The 19,148-nt window shown below is 43.9% G+C and overlaps 5 protein-coding genes across 5 annotated transcripts; 3 read left to right on the top strand and 2 right to left on the bottom strand.

The window, feature by feature from the left end:
- The first annotated feature begins 1,517 nt into the window (after positions 1-1,517).
- Positions 1,518-3,228, top strand: BDB00DRAFT_927667 (uncharacterized protein). Its single transcript, XM_053128891.1, has 2 exons — positions 1,518-1,827; positions 1,942-3,228. The coding sequence occupies exons 1-2, from the start codon at positions 1,808-1,810 to the stop codon at positions 2,945-2,947; spliced, it is 1,026 nt and encodes a 341-aa protein (XP_052981492.1). The 5' UTR covers positions 1,518-1,807; the 3' UTR covers positions 2,948-3,228.
- BDB00DRAFT_815184 (uncharacterized protein) lies at positions 3,107-3,406 on the top strand (the record flags this gene model as incomplete). Its single annotated transcript, XM_053122889.1, has 1 exon — positions 3,107-3,406. A coding segment is annotated over exon 1 (173 nt), but the record flags the coding sequence as incomplete, so codon positions are not given.
- Positions 3,407-3,408: 2 nt separating this feature from the next.
- BDB00DRAFT_815183 (subunit of the GINS complex) lies at positions 3,409-4,451 on the bottom strand. Its single transcript, XM_053122888.1, has one exon. It carries the CDS (start codon positions 4,372-4,374, stop codon positions 3,760-3,762), a length of 615 nt encoding a protein of 204 aa, XP_052981490.1. The 5' UTR covers positions 4,375-4,451; the 3' UTR covers positions 3,409-3,759.
- A 9,570-nt stretch (positions 4,452-14,021) lies between these two features.
- Positions 14,022-15,502, bottom strand: BDB00DRAFT_815158 (uncharacterized protein). Its single transcript, XM_053122887.1, has 3 exons — positions 15,401-15,502; positions 14,537-15,285; positions 14,022-14,444 (listed from the first exon to the last, which is right to left on the bottom strand). The coding sequence occupies exons 1-3, from the start codon at positions 15,408-15,410 to the stop codon at positions 14,274-14,276; spliced, it is 930 nt and encodes a 309-aa protein (XP_052981489.1). The 5' UTR covers positions 15,411-15,502; the 3' UTR covers positions 14,022-14,273.
- A 570-nt stretch (positions 15,503-16,072) lies between these two features.
- Positions 16,073-18,022, top strand: BDB00DRAFT_927664 (uncharacterized protein; the record flags this gene model as incomplete). Its single annotated transcript, XM_053128890.1, has 3 exons — positions 16,073-16,305; positions 16,402-17,116; positions 17,228-18,022. Exons 2-3 carry the CDS (start codon positions 16,415-16,417, stop codon positions 18,020-18,022), a joined length of 1,497 nt encoding a protein of 498 aa, XP_052981488.1. The 5' UTR covers positions 16,073-16,305; positions 16,402-16,414.
- Between the last annotated feature and the right edge of the window lie 1,126 nt (positions 18,023-19,148).

Here is a 19,148-nt window from a genome sequence, read left to right as displayed (position 1 = left end):
GTGCCGTGCACGGACCCCTCACAACCAAGCGGCGACAGCATCGGAGGTACAGCAGCCCATGGTGAGAGACACGTACCACTACCGCCGAAGCACGCTTGTCTACTTGACCATCAGGTACCACTCCTCCTTTCATTTCCTTTGGTGCTGTATGTTTTGTTATGCCATAGTAGGCAACCCACAAGTTGATACGCAACCCGTTATCTGGGCCAATGAAAATTCACGGGGATTTGAAGTCCCGAACGAGAAAAAATGTCTATATAAAGCGAGCAATTTCGCCTTTCTTTTTTCTCTTCTCTTCAGTTCGTTTTGGTACAGCTTTGGTCTGTAGTACAGATGCACTGCTCTGTGCCATGATCGGGTCATTGCTTGTGCTGGCTATTGTCATAATTCTTCTGATGATCGGCAGATTCAGTGGTCCGCGCCCTGAAGAAAATTTGCAATATATACCAGTGGGAATGTGGTCATATACTCCGGCAGCCGATCGTGAACCTTCGGGTGCATGTGATGCCAACGGTATATGTTGGGATAATTGAAACGAACTTTTTTTTATTTTTTTTTACACACAAATAAGAAAATGATAAACAAAATAATAAAAATATATTTTTCTTTTTCGCATTCTTCTTATAAAGTTTCTTTTTCTTTTTTCGCGAACAAAATACTAAATACTCCCCACTCCATTCATTCACAGCTCCGTGCTAAACAAAGCGGGGGAACAGTGACAGTGGCTCTGTATCGTAGCTGGCAGTAACACGATCACAACGCTTTAGCACTCTCTTTCACCTTCTGTGTTCGCCTAAATTGCCAAAGTAATTGTCAAGAAAAAAAATTGTTACCGAGGATCCTCCTTTAGAAAAAGGTTATTTTATAAAAGACAACGCCAGAGCATACGCCAGCAGACATGTATAATCGCCAGATCTGTAAATTGGAATGTTTTTTTTTCAGCTGTTCCTCTCTCACTCTTCCTGCACGTAGCTTATCACAACACAATTTTCTTATCATTTTGGTTTTCACCTGGATCGAAAAACCTTTGTGATGTGCCTGCTTTCAAAGCGTGATTCTTGTAACAGCTCTTTCTACTCCCTTACACCTTCACTTCTCTCTTCCTTTTCTTATTTAACTTTACTTCGTTACATATTCTCAAGGTATGCGTCATCTAATTGAAAGTGATGATCGCTCACCAAAGATATCAGGAGGACTGTTAAAGATATGATATAGTTGCTCTACCAAAACATGCACACAGGGATGCTGTGTTTTCCAGGCCAAGCGATGCGTTACTAATATATGACTTTTGCGGTTCATAGACAATAAACGCGAGTGTTAAATGAAGCCTTTTCCTTCGTATCGAGAAGTCGATGGTTTTAAGAAAGAGCCCTGTTCTAATGTGTATCTGCGTATCGCTATGATAGCATAAATTTAATGATCAATCTTCGACTCGCTTTTCCTTTGTCGGACATACTATTCACGAGTCCGGATTATATTATGCAGGCTTTGTCCGATTAAAAGCCTCGTACCTTTCACATACACGTAATATGACTGATTTTATCGCGATTTTGCCTCCCGAAATCATTCAGTACATCTTCTCGTTCATCGGTCAGCGGGACTGTGTCGAATGTGTGAAAGTATGTCGCCGCTGGTTTTACGCGATCCACACTTACCAGACAGCCCTGTGGACACTGGTGGAAATCTCGCCTGATGCATGGAACAAAAGGAGCGACGCGATGCTTCAATGTCTGGGACAACAAGTCAAATCAGTATACATCAAATCTCAAGCCACGTATAAAGTACTGGAACGACTTGCTTGGCGAGGATGCTGCATCCGCGTCCTTGGTAAAGTAAAACAATACTTTTTTTCGTGTCAAGAGGATCGCGTATTCGGTAGTGCTTACTACTGCTTATGCGCAAAAGATATACTAAAGCTTTTTTTTTGTTTTATGACATTAGCAACCATGTGCATAGCAAACAATTACAACCTAATTTCGACAGTAGCACGTTACTGCCAGGAATCATCAGATATTTCTCGCATACGCTAACTGCTCTGACGATTTCATTTCACACTTGCGATATCTCGCTGCCAATGCTACTGGACTTCTTGCCGTCATTGACGCATCTTTCAGTGATGTTTGATGGCCGCACTAACTTATCAGACGCTACACTTGAACAAGTTGTTGGCAGAAGCAGACACAAAAGGCCACCGATACACAACATTATCTTCTTAAGACTGGACAGTGTGCTCAATTTTAAATACCGGATCCGTCCCGTATTGCAGCGTTGCTCCCACATCAAGTACTTGATATTATCGTCTTACTCACGATTCAATAACGTATCTCCAACCAACATCTATACAGCTTATGAGCTGTGCCCTCTTTTACGCTACATTATGTGGGATTGCAGCGAACCAGCCATAGCAGACAGATGGATGTCACTATCAAGAAGCACGAGTGCTGATACTAAAATAACAGAAAGGAAACCATCGAATGATGGCGAGGAAGGCAGTATGGCTTATGAACTGGTACTCAACGGCAAGGGTCACGAGAGGATCATGCCTATAGTAGTAAAATCGCAGCCGATACTAGAACATTTACGTATAGTCGCCTACGGTCTTTCTGATATTCATTGGTTGGATATATTGGCACGCAATCAATTCACACAGCTGACAAGGTTGGGGTTGACGGACATCATTGGTATGTCAAGCGAAGATTGGGCCCAGATTTTGCTCATGCAGCAACAAATTGAGATCTTGGAAATTGGAAATCGCGCTGGAACAACGCAGCATCTGAACAGCATTATCACAACCATTGTACGCTGCAACGGCTCCGTTTTCTTTTCTTGCGAAATTTCCTTCACATGTTCAGCGAGAATCCTCTTTGCGACCTTTCTCCGCTTCGCCGTTTGCAACAGCTTAAAGGACTGTGTCTCACGAACATACCCATCGACAACCAAGGTCTAATGCAGTTGTGCGAACCATCACAGCACCCAGTAGTCAGGAGACTAAGCTTGAGCCGCACATCACCGTACAGTAATAATGTCGACGACTTTCTCCACAGAGGCAGGATGGATTGTGTGGGCACAACGACTTAATGGAAACCAAAATATTGAATATGAAACTGACAGCTGCGAAAGGTGTTACTGATGCTGTCCTTGAGCATTTTGCACGAGTCGAAAGCTTGGTGCTATTTCGTGTTACAAAGGTCTCTACTATCACAGATGCAGGTGTCAATTCATTTCGTAAGATCAGCATTGGAAGCGGAGGATCCAGTAAAGGGATTGAAGTTCTATCGTGTCCAGGAGTATCTTCAAGATAGATAGTTTTGCTATGTTGGTAGCAGTATGATAGTATTATGAAAGTAGTAGTAGCAGTGCTGGCTTGTATGTACTTTATTCTCAAAGGTATAATAAACGATATTTGGTCTGGTTTTCAGCTCGGATTGTTGTGAAACTTGCATAGTCGAGCTCTTCACAGTACTTTGAATGATATGCTGAAGTGGATTATGTCAGAAAAGCACACTGTATAATTGCAACTCATGGGAATGACAGCACTGCTTTCATTGTACAACTAGGTTAGATATCTATGGTACTTTCTATATGTAAAAAATGGATGCAGATATGTATTACGAATGGCATGAACAATGGCTTTTGTATGTAAGGGTGCGAATGAAGGAAGGGCATGTAGTGATGATCTAGTGTCGGATAAGAAGGAAAAGATGGCTAAGCGTGGTAAGAGAAAGGACTTGGAAGGTGAAATGATTAAGAGAATCCGAATTATGCGATGTGTTTGAGGTACCCAGCCTTGATCAATGTTTCGACATCGGATCGACGTACAAACTCCTGGTTTCCCTTTGTCAGATTCAGTTCGCCATATTCTGTGTTGATTTTGCCCGCGTCGCGTAAAACACGAACTTCGATAAACAAGTCTAGTGGAGGATCCAAGCCCACACCTCCATTGCCCCCCAAATCAATATCCAAAAAGTGGCTCTTGTAGTCGCTAACCAAGTCGCCGTATCTTTCCAAGAAATCGTTTTCCTCTTTGCTGAGCGCCTCTTTGATTTTTCGTTCCTGATTCTGCCGTCCAACGCTCCATGACAGTTCTTTGAGCTTTTCCAATCGTTGGTGATGGTATGCAAATAGAATCCGTTTGTTACGTTTGATGGTAAGATGGTGTAGCATGATTTGTGTGATTTGTGAGGGCACGTTGAGCGGGCTGTTGTCGCTGTTGCGCATTTCTCGAAGACTCGCACCGGCACGCGCATTTAGCATTCGGATTTCGCGACACACACTTTGTACCAGATCGTCATTGTATGTGGATATGAGCATGTCGGATGTACGTTTTGCTTCTTTTGCAAGCTTGTAGCTGGTTTCACCATACATGGTCGACATGTGCTCGTGTTAATTTGCTTTATTAGATACAAAAGTGAAAAAGAGTAGAAGGTGGAAAATATTAGAAAGAAGAGACCCGATATTTTTCCAGAAAAGCGCGGGACTCGCGTTTCCCTTTTATTTAATTCGCTTGTCAACGGTATCTCAGCTCCTTCAAAAACGATTGCTCCAACATCTTGGATCAAGTCATGCCGGCAACAACAAAATAAGCGACAGTTAAATCAATTGCACCAACGATCTTGATAGTGTTAAGCAACTCGCTTTTGTCGTAATAAAAAGTCCCACTGGCTTTCAGCGTGTCGTGACAACAGGGGAACGCAAGGTCGCATAATGCTGACTGTTGGCGCGATGACCATGCGCTTCACCACTGTCGTTCAAGGCTACAAGTAATGTATATGAATTTGATTACGTCTCTGCCACAATCATGGCTGATGACTGTAGCGGAAAGATTGACCCGCCACAAACATGAAGGGATATGTGTCATTGGCGCGTCGAGAGTTACATAATCCTGCGACTAAGTCGTACGTGTACCAGTCATACCATGTGCCTTTTGGAAATAAAGGAATCGATTGAAGTTATGTGCGTGTGCAAAACGGGGCTAGCAAGACATCGATCCAAAAAAGACTTGTACATCGTTAACGGCGTAGAAAGGATATTCAGAATTTTCAAAGTGATTAGTTCGGCAGACTGGATTGCCGATTTTGGGGGGTTCTTCATAGAGAGTGTAATGATAAGGCAGCAGAGAGTATTGATTAGCAAGTGCCTTGCGCGTTGCTTCAGCTGTGCTTTCCTACTGAATAGGTTTGTCATTGACAGTTCCTCTAGCACTGTATGAAATTTACGCAGTAGTTGGCATGACGCAAAAAGGAAGAATGGATGGATACTAGAAGGTTATGTGTGGAAACGATGTTTACTTGTGGTTACGAGCAAAAGGGTAAAGTGAGCCAATTTCCTGCCATCGTGTACACAGTGTCTTAGTCGCGTTCTCCATAGAACCACATATATCCGCGCCACTGCACAGTAACTTTAGAGTTCGAGTTTTTGAGGTACCCCCATTGCGACCAGACCTCAGAAAAAAAAAACCTATCCAATGGCCAGCATACTGTCCTTAAACTGGTACATACAACTGTCGCATTAGTTTGGATATATCTGTTTTAGGTGTGCGTGTTGCTACTGAACCAGGAAGACTCGAATGAGTCAATAGGAACAGATTTCCTCAGGTTTGTACTTCTATATGGCCTATAATATGACGATGATCGGGTAGTATCATATCGAATGTCCAGGCACTTCTTTTTTCCCCTCGTTGACTAAGTAGGACCAGAATATATGAAGATCCTCAGATATAATACTTTATACGTTGTACGTGATGAAGATCCGTATGACCGTACAAGTTATGAAAGTCATAGTCTAATAGAACCTACTAAAATACTTGGCAGTAGACGATACCATAACAACGAAGATATTACCAAGGACATTGTTGATAACAAATTTCGAGTGTCGTCTGTTACACGAGCACCGTTTTTTTGGGCGTTCATTTCGTGCACAGTTGGATCAGATCCGCATGATCCGATACAAAAGCATCAGCTTCGTTTATATCAGTCCAGATAGCGCTCAGTGATAGCGGTTCTATTCATTACGCTATTTCATATGTCTATTAATCGGTTGCATTATCATAGCAGACCGCCAATCTAGTAAAGCCTGTTTAAATTTACTAGATTAAAAGGTATAAGAGACAAAATTTCATTCATTTTGTTACTACTATTATTACTGATTATGTATCCTGCCACACTTGGCTTCGATACTCGGAACCATTTGGATTTCTGATATACACATCCACTTCTCTACAACCCGCTCGTACGATGCATGTGTAGCTCGATTTTGTATCCACCATTGTCACCATATGGTGCACACACCTTATAATCCGCAAATTCTTTAGGTAATCTTTGAATCCCTACTACTTTTTCATATCATCTTAGAAGTTTTATGCTGGTTGTTTGTGTGAAATCTGTCACTAAAAACCTTCACGCTCTCTTTAGGCTACATTACATACAATTCTCAAATCTCAGGCGTACATCCGGTAGCGCGTCAGACACAGACGACCTTGCATTTTAATCCTTGTTGGTATTGTCGAACTTTTTAAAATGTTTAAAGTCGGCAACTGTAATATCAAATTTGTGTGTCAGAGTTGACGATATATCTATCCTTCATCTTTACAAAGTCATATCATATGTGTTTATGACAAGATCCGTAATTCCTGCCAATAACGGAGCATCCTTTTAACGATCAAGTTGGCTTTTTTAACGATTACATTCGATGCTCACCTTGTACGTTTCGCAGAAAAAGAGCATTGTATAACTTGAATATAATATCTCAATGCTATCCGACGTAGCGACACAGAGCAAAAGTGTAAAGTGCGCAATAAGACGTAACCACCAACACGGACATGAACTGAAGCAGCTCAAAAGAAACACCAAAAGCATGGATACGAGCTGATCAAAAACGAAGACGTGTCAGAATATATTTTTGACGAGTTTGTGCAACATATGATCTTTGGAAATGTATTTGTCGCCGAGGATGCCATCCAAATAACCAATTGAGTAGTAAATGGATGCAGATAATAATAAATGAGGACGAGTCGTGAACATCAGCAGGAAATTAATAGAAAAGAAAATGTACAGCATAACCAAAACCTTGCTGTCATGGGCCGTGCGTGCTATGATAGATAATCTTGTTTCATGGCTAGGTACCGGAAAATGTACAGCAGGATATAATCCAAGAAGCCCATGGGGAGTGGCGTAATGTAGACTTGGATGAGGCCGGTCACAGTTAGTAATGTCGTCGATCACCTTGGAGCAGATGCGGATCATGTTGATAATGTTGAACAATGATTGACACAAATAGGCCTCAATCGAGCCAGACCTTGAGATGACATATGCAGGTGTATACTATATGTCCGGCTTCAAGGGACCACAAACAACTTATGCAAAAAAATTTTAAAAGGCATCGGCGCCCCTGGTCGCTAAACAGCGGTGGTGGTTCAACAATGATCAAGTATTCTACGTCTGAAAAGAAATAGTGCAGTGAGAAGTTAGAACCAGATATCGAGAACAGCATCATTATAAATGTGTCATTGCCGCCGCTTCTGATTTAGGCATGACGGCCTCCTGTTAGAACTTACCACGACCGAATTATCTATGGATGTGCCTGAAGGTTAACTAATCAGTTTGCGCTTGAAAAGGACTCACGTCGCTATTGCCGAGAGCAGCAAAAGTCTACCAGAAGTATGTCAAATCTGGATTAAAGTGGCACTAGTACCAGCAGTCAGTAGTAGCAGGTATCCTATTAGTCAACTGGATATTCTTGACATCGTGTAACAACACCCCTTTCTTTGTTTTCTGGAGGTTCTGATCCTCAGTTTGATGATGGCCCCTGTCATTATTCTATGTTTACACTGGGCACCATTGCTCTATTGTATGATATAGCTTTCAATTATTTATCTTAGTCTCCCCTCTGAATACTATCCGACCGAACGGTTACATAGCAAAAATGAAATGCTTTCTAAAGTCGTATAAGTTATTGCCACGCAATAGGCCATGTCTACAAATGTTACATACTCTGTATTTTATATGATACAGAAAGATAAACGCGATATGATTAGAACTTGGCTGGAGCAAACATCGATTCTTCAGATCATGTGAGGCTGAAAAAAGAGAAGAAATAGAGCAGCAAAAGATAATGATAGCGAAGGGCACATGTCCACTGCACAACAAGAAATCCATCGTCATAACACTTTTAAATAGTATATATTGCCACGTCTACCAGTTGTATTTTGCGATATGGAGGGAGGAAAGAAATATAAATTCATACAGTATGAACAGAAGAAGAATCGTACGCCACCATTTCCCCCCTGATCAAACAAAATGTCGTGCTTATCACAATAGTCATGATTGAATGTGTTGATTTCAGAAACAACAAGTTTTCGACATATTGTGCTCCTTTTCCCTGCTGAGGAAGTCTTGATTATTGTTTTGCTATACTGAAATGTGTGGGACCATGACCCCTTGGCTATGTGCACATTTACAAATGGTGCAAATAGAAGCATGAATAGCGACGTCTAAAACTTATACAGCAGGAAAACATATAATGAAAATGAAAAGCAAGAGCAATAACATCTTTATTATTAAGATCTTTAAAAGTTAGCTGAAAAATCCAAAAAAGGAACTCTCATCCATGTAAATTCACAGACAGAAGAAGAGAAAGTAAATACTTACGCAAAAGCATTCCCCAAATTCATGGGGGACCTCGGCCGCACTTTTTACCCGTGGGCGCGGGGAAATTGTAGATGAAGCAGGACTTACGCCCGGAGGCTGCCTGAGTAAAAAAACAGCCGTTCGCGTGAAACGATGCAACATCCGAAGATGGGTCGAGACAGAGGCTACTAGGAACTGTGAAAGAAAGCAAAGGGGGAGGGGAGGGGGATAAACTATATAAAGAACGCAATAGACGCTTTTAACGACTTCCTGGGTCAGAGCAAGGGGAAGGGGAGGGGGGTATAAAATATATAAAGAACGCAAAGAAGAAGATGAGGCTTTTAAGGACTTCCTCAGGTCCAAGTCAAAGCAAAAAGCACACGCCACCGTCCAGATGGATGGATAGATCTTGACCACTGCCGATGGACTACTTGACAGGTCGGCTTCTAGGAGCGGGATGACAGTGGAGCATCAATCTTGACTGGCATGGAGGTGTCTGTGCACTATCGCCATTCCGAGAAACGAAAGAGACGAATAGTTAATGGGAAACTGTCAAACCACACACATACAAGATTCTATCGTGCTATATTTACCTATACTTCTACGATGAGACACAGGAGAACCGAACACCCAGCCAGTGTAGAGCAGAGAATCACAGCCAAGACAGAAACACTTCTTCTAGCCGAAGAAAAAGATCATTAGAGGGTTTCACCCACTGTGCTATCTTTATTTTTGACACGGCATTACCATCCTCCTCCATCCCAAGCTGACTTACATTTGTTTTGTCGTTTTACAGCAAAGTTATAGACAGAGAGAGATGGGGTCTAAGCCAATCCAAGTTCAAACAGATCACCGCAGAGCCATCCTCTATTAGAAAAAAGAAAACATCTATGAGCAGCTGTTCTTAATATGCAACTATTCCTGACACGTCATGGCATCAGCACCTCCAACAGACACTCGACTTCTCTCCAGCTCATCCTCACATTTCATTCCCTACCGTACTTACAGTTGTTGCTTATGTTTAAGGGTGGGATGCAAACAACAAACCCGAACCAACCATTTCAAAAAGTCAGAACCCTATAGTAGTAGCAGAGAAGAAAGGAGGATAACATTAGCGACTGTATGCTGTACACACACTTCTTTAGACACGTCGAAATTCATATCTTCTTTCGTATACAGTGGTCCCCCGCTTTTTGCAGCAGCGGTTTTTGGTGGAAAAAACTGCAAAAAGTGGGGAACTGCAAAAAGTGAGGATGAGTATGAGATGTTACACAGACTGAGTCTATTATGTTAATCAAGTGTCAATGATAGTAAACCAATTAAAAGTGTCGGTGTTGTACTGAGGCTACTTATTATAAATCAACTCTTATATAAAAGGCTGTCGTCTCATTCTTGATGTTTATATACTGCACTATTGACACCTCCACACCACTATGGTAAAAGCATAATACCCAAAGCTTACTGACGAGCAAAAGGACGCTATCTATCAACATTACATGTAGATGTCACTGGTTCAAGACTCTGTGTCCCAGGCTCTCGAGTTAATAGCGGAAAATTGCAGGTCCCCATTTTTGGCCTGCAAAATGCAAAAAGTGAGGAAACTGCAATTTTACTAAGTGATGAGCGGGTATGCTCCAAAAAAATCTGCAAAAATTGAGGATCTGCAAAAAGTGGGGCTGCAAAAAGCGGGGGACCACTGTATCACATCCACATGCAAAACCTCAAAGTACACTTCACACTTTCCATATTGTACTAACTCTTGCATCTGCGCTTTGAGAGCCAACGTGAGGGAGAGATGGACCAGGTTAAGACGAGAAGAAGGTTTGTGTCAAAAAGAAAGAAAGTGAGATAAACGGATCTTAAAGAAATCACTGTATACTCACAACCGGTTGCATACACTCTTCTCACTCACCACCATAAACATACACTCTCCGATCCTCTAATCCGTTCCAATGACACTCACATTGAATAGCTTTGGCTTAGAAAAGTTGACGAAGAGGAAGAAGAGCCCCATGATTGCTGCGGCCGCACGGTTATATAGTAGTAATGAACACGGCATTTGAGCCAGTTCAATCTATCCAATCAGATTGCTCTCTCACGTTTATGACGCGCCGAAATGTGTGGCTCCTCCAGATCAGGAAATTTGTTCTACATGAATGTATGACTATGTGAGTAGACGGGTATCGCATCGAGGAAAGACTCAAGGGGATAACCTTCATTAACACGAGATGAAGCTCACTTCACGTCCTTCATCATATGAGAAGTGTCATCGCTTTAAACACGCTGGACACAAGTATCAATACAAGTATCAACGTATACGTACAAGCGTATCCAAATCTCATGAGACATGACGATCCCGCGCTTGCCGATGTTCCATTTGGTGGAAAAATTATGGTCCTTGGTGTTGACTTTTGCCAGGTACTCAACATTGTATCCTCTCTTCTACTTTGCATGTTTTTTACTATTAAGCGGTAGTACTCGGTCACAGTAAAGTATATCGTAATATCCTTCCAGTGATACCAAATGCGTCGCGCTCGCAGATCGTACAGCAGTGCTTAAATCACTCATCGAAGCCATTCACGGCAGCCTTGACGCACCACACGTGGATCGCGATTACCTCATCAGTCGCTCCATTCTAACTCCAAAAAATGTCGACGTTTCAGCGATCAACGATCTGATACTCGACCATTTCCCAGGCACCATCCACGTATTCCCGAGCGCAGATACTGTGGATGATCCAGAGGATCAAATCACATACCCACCAGAGCTGCTCAATTCCATGAATCCATCCGACCTCCCACCACACTTGCTAAAACTCAAAGTCGGTTGCCCAATTATGCTTTTGAGAAACTTGCACACCCAAAGTGGTCTCTGCAACGGGACACGGCTGATTGTACGCTCTCTTTAACGATATGTACTTGAAGCTGAAATAGCCACTGGACCTCATGCTGGCAACATTGTCTTAATCCCTCGCATAACACTCACACCATCGCAAACACGCTCGCCCATTCTCTTCAAACGCACCCAATTCCCTGTTCGCCTGGCATTCGCTATGACCATCAATAAGGCACAGGGTCAAACTTTCAACACTGTCGGCCTCTACTTGCCTGAACCTCCGTTCACGCATGGTCTACTCTATGTAGCCATGTCGCGCGTCCGCACCCCTTCATCCATCAGAATCATGTTAGATCCCGAGAACTCGAGTATCGCGGGTCAGCAAGGCCAAAGCACAAGAAATGTTGTTTTCCATGAAGTTCTTCTCTAATTCTTTTTGTCACCTACTCTATTTTTACATCGCCCATTCTCTTTTTCTACATCGCCTATTCTCTTTTTTTATATTGCCTATTCTCTTTTTTTATATTGCCTATTTTCTTTTTTTCTCGCCTATTCTCTTTTTATCAATATCACTACATCATCTTTGTCAACACTTCTTTTCGCATTGCATTTTAAACTGGAGATAGTTAAGTATCCAATTTTGACGACTTTCTATGATAGGCTACTTGTCACTGCACAATGATCTTGCTTTTGATTTTGAAAACAGACAATAAGCATCTAATACCAAAACATTGATCCAACCTCGCTTGACAGGGGGATTTGGGGGACTTGCCCCTCACTTGGGGGTCAAGGGGGGAACCCCCTTGCGACGCGTTTCCGTTGAATGACACGGAGCGAAGCGGAGGGGCTCATTCATCCGAGCGAAGCGGAGGGGCTCATTCATCCGAGCGAAGCGAGGAAGGACCGCTAGTATTTGGTAAATATTCGATATTTGCGGAACATGCAAAAAGCAGCTTATGATGATTATGCATCATGTTGAATGGTACATTAGCTAACGATGTTTAGTTTTTTTGAGCTGCATTTCTATGATACTACCACGCTTCGTTGGTAAATGCATATAGAGATAAAAGGTAGAGATATGCTGCCGAGGGCTTGCTCGGTTGTTCTCGGTTTACTAGAAGTACAATCGTTCCTGAGATATAACCAGGTGACTCCCAGTAATGTGATGCCTTGTTTTATGCTATGATACTATACACTATTGGATATCTATGATAGCCAAACAATATCAATTATTATATGCCCGCCGCTTCTAATTGGAACCAACACTATAAACGTTCATGTAACTAACGATAGAAAAATTAAAGCAGTATACAATTGTACTCTGTAATATCTTAAACAGCTTACAAAAACAATCGTGCAGATTATTGAGTTGTTGCTTGTTATTTCAGGCTATCGCAATTCAAAAATAGATAGGCGAACACAAGAAAAGAGAAGGCCTTCTTTTGTAGATCTTGATATTGTGGTAGCTATCTTTTTAAAGCAAAAAGTTGTTGTTCTCTATAAAGCAGCCATAAATCATGCAATAACGACGAATAAAATGTTACTTGGCCTGTCATCAAATGCAGCACAAATGCCTTTTTTACACTATTTTTGAAATGGCTCAGCAGGAATTATGTAGAGAGACAAACAAGTGATTACCAAAAAGTGGGTCATGTACTAAATCTCGATCTACTACAGTATACGGGACATACAGCACCTACTACCAGCAGCAGTAGCAGGTAGTAGTATTTGGTAGTAGGCAGGTTGTTATAAAGTAGTAGCTGCATGGCGTGGTCAAATAAGGAAATGCCCGCAAGCTAAATATAGCGTATCTTTTCTACAACGTTCCATATGACATGTGGTGTCAACTATCGTGGTGCTTGTAACTAATGGGTATGCTTTCATCAGAAAAAGCAAAAATATAACTATGATAACGTGGAGTTATTGCTGTTACCTTCCTTGTGGTCCATCTCGACCCTGGCTATCGCTTTTTTTAGGAGCAAACGGCTCTTACTTCCATTCGAATTCTAATTGCTCCATTATAATTAGCCGCGTATCGACCAGTACTACGAAGCAAATATAGTAAACGCCGCCCGCACATTGTAAAGTGGACTGGAAAAGGGATCGTGGAAAAACTTGGGATGGGGGACGTGCCTTACTGTTCTTCTGCCGACCCACCCACGTGTTGAATATCGTGCATTTGGTTTCGGGATGTTGACTACCCAATATTTTTTTTCTGTAAGGATCCATGGCGACCGACTTTTCGGCAAGGTTACACTAGAAAATGTTATGTGTGGGGGTGGGGGAGGTGCGGGCTGGGAGAATTACTTTTAACGGGTAATGCGTACCAGAAAACGAGAAAATGAGAAAAACCTAGAAAGTCGGTTTTTCCATGTACGCTATGCTCCGGCTGATCGAGAACCTTCGAAAATGGCGACAATCAAGTCATCGACTTGACGCGGCGAAACAAAAAAAGAAAAAAGATATACGATAGCCCTCTTGGGGTTGTGGTGCCATCGGGGTGTATTTGACGTAATCGATCTAAAGTCAGCTGGGACTATGAGAAGAAAAAGGAAAATTATGCACAGTTTTTATTTTCAGACATATGTACATGGATTGCAGCAAGCAGCAAGGGAGTAGAAGGCGTACAGATGAGTTATACTACGCGCTACACGAGATATCAAAAAGACTGAGAGAGAGAGAGAGAGAGAATGACTATACATGGGGGGCAGATGGAGTGGGCGCAAGCATGTGACAATAACGAAGAGAAAGCAAGCAAAGAGGTTTGTATGTGCAAGATGAAAGAGGTATCGTGGGGGAAAAGTGTGCAAGAAGTTAGAAGGTTTCTGGGGAGGATTGTTGCGGAGACGACGAGCGCGACATTGACGATGGAGGCGTCGTGGGGCTGTTCGTCATCAGCTCGGCCACAGCATCTGCAGCAGCAGCGGTAGGGTGGCCGTAAGCGCCGGATGACAGGCGTGCAGATGATCGTCGCAGGTATGTTTGCTAGAGAAAACACGAGGAAGAGAGATTAATTAGAGCGAACGGGACAGACACACGGACAAGAACAAAGAAGAAGAAGAAGAAGGGAATCTTACCACCATGGTGCAGTTGCAGTCGCTGTGCGTCAGCAGCTGGTTGCGCAAGAACATGCTCTCCTCACGGAGCTGGCTCAAGAGATCGTGCAGCTCTTTGTTGCGGGTTGCAACGTGTTCAGAGCGGACCTCGAGTTCATGCATCCACTTTTTCTTCTTTTGACGGCACTTTGAAGCGGCCACTCTGTTGCGTTCAAGCAGCTTCTTGCGCTGTTCATCGTCTTCCTCGTCTTCGTGTTGTGATGATGCCCGGCGCTTTCGGCCTGCTGTCGATTTGGTTGGAGACGGAGGCAGAGCCAGCTGCTGGTGCTGGTGTTGCTGGTGTTGCTCCTGTTGTGCTTGTTGATGATGAGGATGTTGTTGCTGGTGACGGGCGCTGTGCGTCGTCGGCATGACAGAAGGGTCGGCATGCGGGAACAATGCCTCGGTGGGAATAGCGGCCGGCTGACCGTAGGAGGTTGGAGGTGGAGGAGTCGGCGGCTGCTTAACAGGTGCAACTGCGGGAGCAGGGTAGTAAGAGGCGGCGCCAGTGAAGATGGGCTGCGGTGCAGCAAAGACGTGTTGTTGTTGTTGTTGTTGTTGCTGCTGCTGCTGCTGGTGATGCTGCTGCTGCGATGTGGTCTGGTGAGACAAGGGCGGAGTCAAAGGGATGCAGCGATTGAAGGGATCGTCCACGACAGACGGGAAGGGATATCCACCGGTGGCAGTAGAGCATTCCAAGATGAAGCGGGTGGGAGTGGCCAATGGTTGTTCTGTAAATAACAAGTGTACAGCAGTGCGGAGAGTTTAGTTGGGCCCGTCTGTTCGGTTGTGGTCTGAACGGAGGATTTCTCTTTGGGCTCTTCTCTCTCTCTCTCGTTTCTTTACCTGTATTCATGATGTCCTGGTATTCAGAGTAAGTGTAAGGAGAGTGCAATGGGAGTGTGAATGATGGATGATGGATGATGACGATCCTGTGTGTCAGCCAACAACAAAGGAGAAAGCAGAGAGGAAAAATACCGGGGACTGCTGTTGCTCTTTATATAGGCGGGATTTCAAGGTGTGGGTGGGGGGGGGGTGAGGGTGGGTGCGGTCTCTTGGGCGGTGGGGGTTTGCCAGCGAAGGATTTCTGGTGATCCCCATGATGTAATTGGCTTCGTGTGTGAAATGCCTATAAGAAAATAATGCGGGAAAGGGGGAGAAATCGAGCATTTCCTTTTATGGACCTGTGCTGATATCATGACAGCTCAACCTGCACCTTCCCTTCCACCCCCCCCCGTTCCCCATCCAATGGGCGCAGTCGCACAAGAAAACGAACGCACGGTGTACGTTTCACTGAATTTTTAGGCGCAAAACAAAAAAAAAGATATTTCCCCCCCCCGGGCCGAGCTGTTACTGCTCAGTAGTTTACTCGCTTTGCTATTGGTTCCCCAGCACTTGCTGCTACTGCTACTACTACTACCAGTAGCAGCACTAGTTATATCAGTAGCGGTAATATACGAATAGTAGTAGTAGTAGTAGCAGTAGTAATTGCACAACTGACTGACATTGACTGTATATGAGCCGACGACGCTGGATGGTGCCACCGCTCATGCTGGGAGCTCCAACATAATTTCCGTTTAAAAAAGAACCTTTGAATTGGGGAGAGCACATATAAATATCGCCGTGAAAGCTGCTGTTGTGCGCTTCCTGTTCTTTTTTTCCATCTCATTACGCATCCGTGCTATTCTCTATCCTCCTTTTCTTTCTTTCTTTCTTTCTCACATTAGGTGCTCTATTATCGGAACTTGCGGGTAAGTGCGTCATTTGGGGATCGGGGAAAGAGGGGGGGGGAGTATATGCCTGCAGGAAAAGGGTGCTAAACTTAATACGGCTGTGCGATCCATCAGACGGGAAAAAATCATGGCACAACAGGCCACCTCAGTCACTCATGTCGCCGTCAATGCGATTCCTAAAGATGGCAAAGTCTTTCCTCCCGCTTGGAAGACGGAGCACTATATCCACCAGCATCATCACCAGCAACAGCCACCCATCGATGCGTCCACCTTGCAGCAGCAACAGCAACACCATCATCATCATCATCAGCAACAAGCCAACTTTTCACCGTACTATGCAGCCTCGACGGCTGCAGCGGCTGCTGCTGCTGCTGCTGCTGCTGCTGGAACAAACAATAATAGCAACAACAACAACAACAATGCAGGTTTTCGTGTACGCCAGCATCCTCCTCCACCTTATCTCCAGCAACACCAGCAGCAGCAATACCACATGCCCTCGCAAGCACCTTTACCGCATCCACAAGGCAATACACATTCTGCCCAGTACTACTATCCTAACTATTCGCACGGATATCTGCAGCCAAACATGATGGAACCACAGCCACCACAACAACAACAACAGCAGCAGCCGCAGCCTCAGCCGCAACAACAGCAATATATCATGAGCCGGCCCGTGCGCAAGCGAAGACGCCCGCCTCATTCCTATGCGTCATTGATTGCACAGGCCATCTTAACGTCGCCCGAGCAACGCCTAACGCTTCGGGAAATATACGAGTGGATCCAAACCCGCTATCCCAACTTGTACGAGGCTAACGAAACCGGTTGGCAGGTTTGTGTGATTTAGCATCTCCACTCTTCGGGTCTTTTTTTTTTTTTTTGTGTCGTCCTAAATGACCTTGTATAACTCATACCACCAGAGCGCAAAAAAATAAAATTTTAGAATACCATACGACACAATCTTTCATTAAACAGATGCTTTATGAAACTTCCGCGGACCCAGCAGGACGGTCATCGCAACAAGGGCAGCAAAGGCGGCTACTGGGCCGTCGACATTGATAAGCTGAGCCATACAAACTTTGGCCGACAAATCATTGACTCGGGTTTTTTGGGCAATCTGGAATACTGGCAACAGCAACAAACCTTGGAAGAGCAGCGACAACGGCATCAACCACGGCCTTCATACAGCAGCAGCAACAGCGGTAACAGCAGGGACTTTGACCTCGCCACGCAGCAGCAGCAGCAACAACAACATCCTGTGGACGTGGATTTCGACTTTGATAACTTGGTGGCACCGCCTCCGCCTCCTCCCCCAACAACAACAACAACAAACAACGCTAATGGCGATGATCAGCAGGATGATGTCGCTAGTGCTGCTGCCACGCGCATGTACACAGCAGCCGATGAAAGTGACAGGTCGTTTCTGACACGCATGAAGCGCCCCTTGTCGGCCCTGTCTTCGTCATTTAATACAAACACGACAAAGACGAGCTCGGTCCGAGACTCCATGTCACCTGGCTCTACCACATCGAGCAGCATGAGCACCCCCATGCTGCCTTCTTCGCAAGCGAATAATAGCAGCACTACTACTATTACTACTAACACGAATGCGACAGCAAGCAACAACAACAACAACAACAACGCACTTAAATTCGATCTTACGCACCATCATCCTCATCCGAGCGAAAACCCTTTGATGAACCCTTCTCTTATGCGTGTCAACAACATCATCAACTGACACACTGCCAGACTGTTACTTCACAACAGTATCATGCTTTATATTCTGCTAGTGTAATACTGTTTTTTTTTTATTTGATCCATCATTTTCTGCTTTTTTTAAGATTGCGTTATAAACACAAACACATATGATACAAAAAAAAACGCTCGTTTGCTGCTGCTGCTGCTGGTGATGATCGGGTTTAGGCCAAAAGAAAATCGAGATCGTGCTAAAAACAGCAAAAGTCGGCTTTTTCTTAATTTGGACGGGATCGCGATCGATCAAGTGTCGGTGATTTGTTGAGCACTAGTGCGTGCCTGGTTTTTTTTTTTTCCTCTCTTGATGTCTGAATCTTAGCCTCCTCCTCCCATGCTATCTTGAACGGGAAGTGAACGAGAAAGACGTGTGCTGCCAAGAAAACATCTGCTGTCCTTTTTCTTCATACCTCCCCCAGCCAACCCTTGCTTCTCGGATGGCAACAGAAATAATGCAATCGGTGGGTTCTTGCTGCTGGTCACCGTATTGTTTATCGAGATTGAATTTATATATCGCATGTGAACCAAGCACTAAATGCGACTCGAAGCTGAAAGGGAAAAGACTAAGCGGTTTTTAGTTTGGAGAAAGAGAGGGGGGGTGGGTGGGGGACACATCTAAATGTGGTTGCAGGTGGACAGTACATGAGTGGGATTCTTTCCCTTTATGCATGTGCGCCGAGAAAGTACGCTCTGTTGTTGTTGTTGTTGTGTTTTTCTTCTTCTGTGGAGTTGATTCGGTTCCGGTGCACAGTTCCTTTTTTATGCTGTTTGCTATGTATTGTAAAGTCGCACATATCCGGGATCCTCCTCAAACCGATAATCGGGCCCCTAATCTCTTTGTCACATTGTTGTCCAAACTGCCGTCGTTTTTGTCGTACAATGTGCCGTTGTGTCTCCTACTTTCGATAATGAAGGAACAATCCCTGCATATTCGCCGCTATACAACAGCTGTATGCTACAAAAACGAATAACAATATCCTATATGTGATCAAAGATTATTATTATTGTTGTTGTTCAGATCATTGTTACTAACCAATAGGCAATGGCAGCCACTATACAAATTGTTTTATGTCGCAGTACTGCTGGCGTCAATCTTCGCGTATGACAAGGGA

Source organism: Zychaea mexicana (genome assembly GCF_025766255.1).
Source record: "Zychaea mexicana strain RSA 1403 chromosome Unknown BDB00scaffold_22, whole genome shotgun sequence".
Taxonomy (NCBI): Eukaryota; Fungi; Mucoromycota; class Mucoromycetes; order Mucorales; family Lichtheimiaceae; genus Zychaea; species Zychaea mexicana.
Note: the sequence above shows the minus strand (reverse complement) of the source record. Positions and strands in the feature narration are given on the sequence as shown.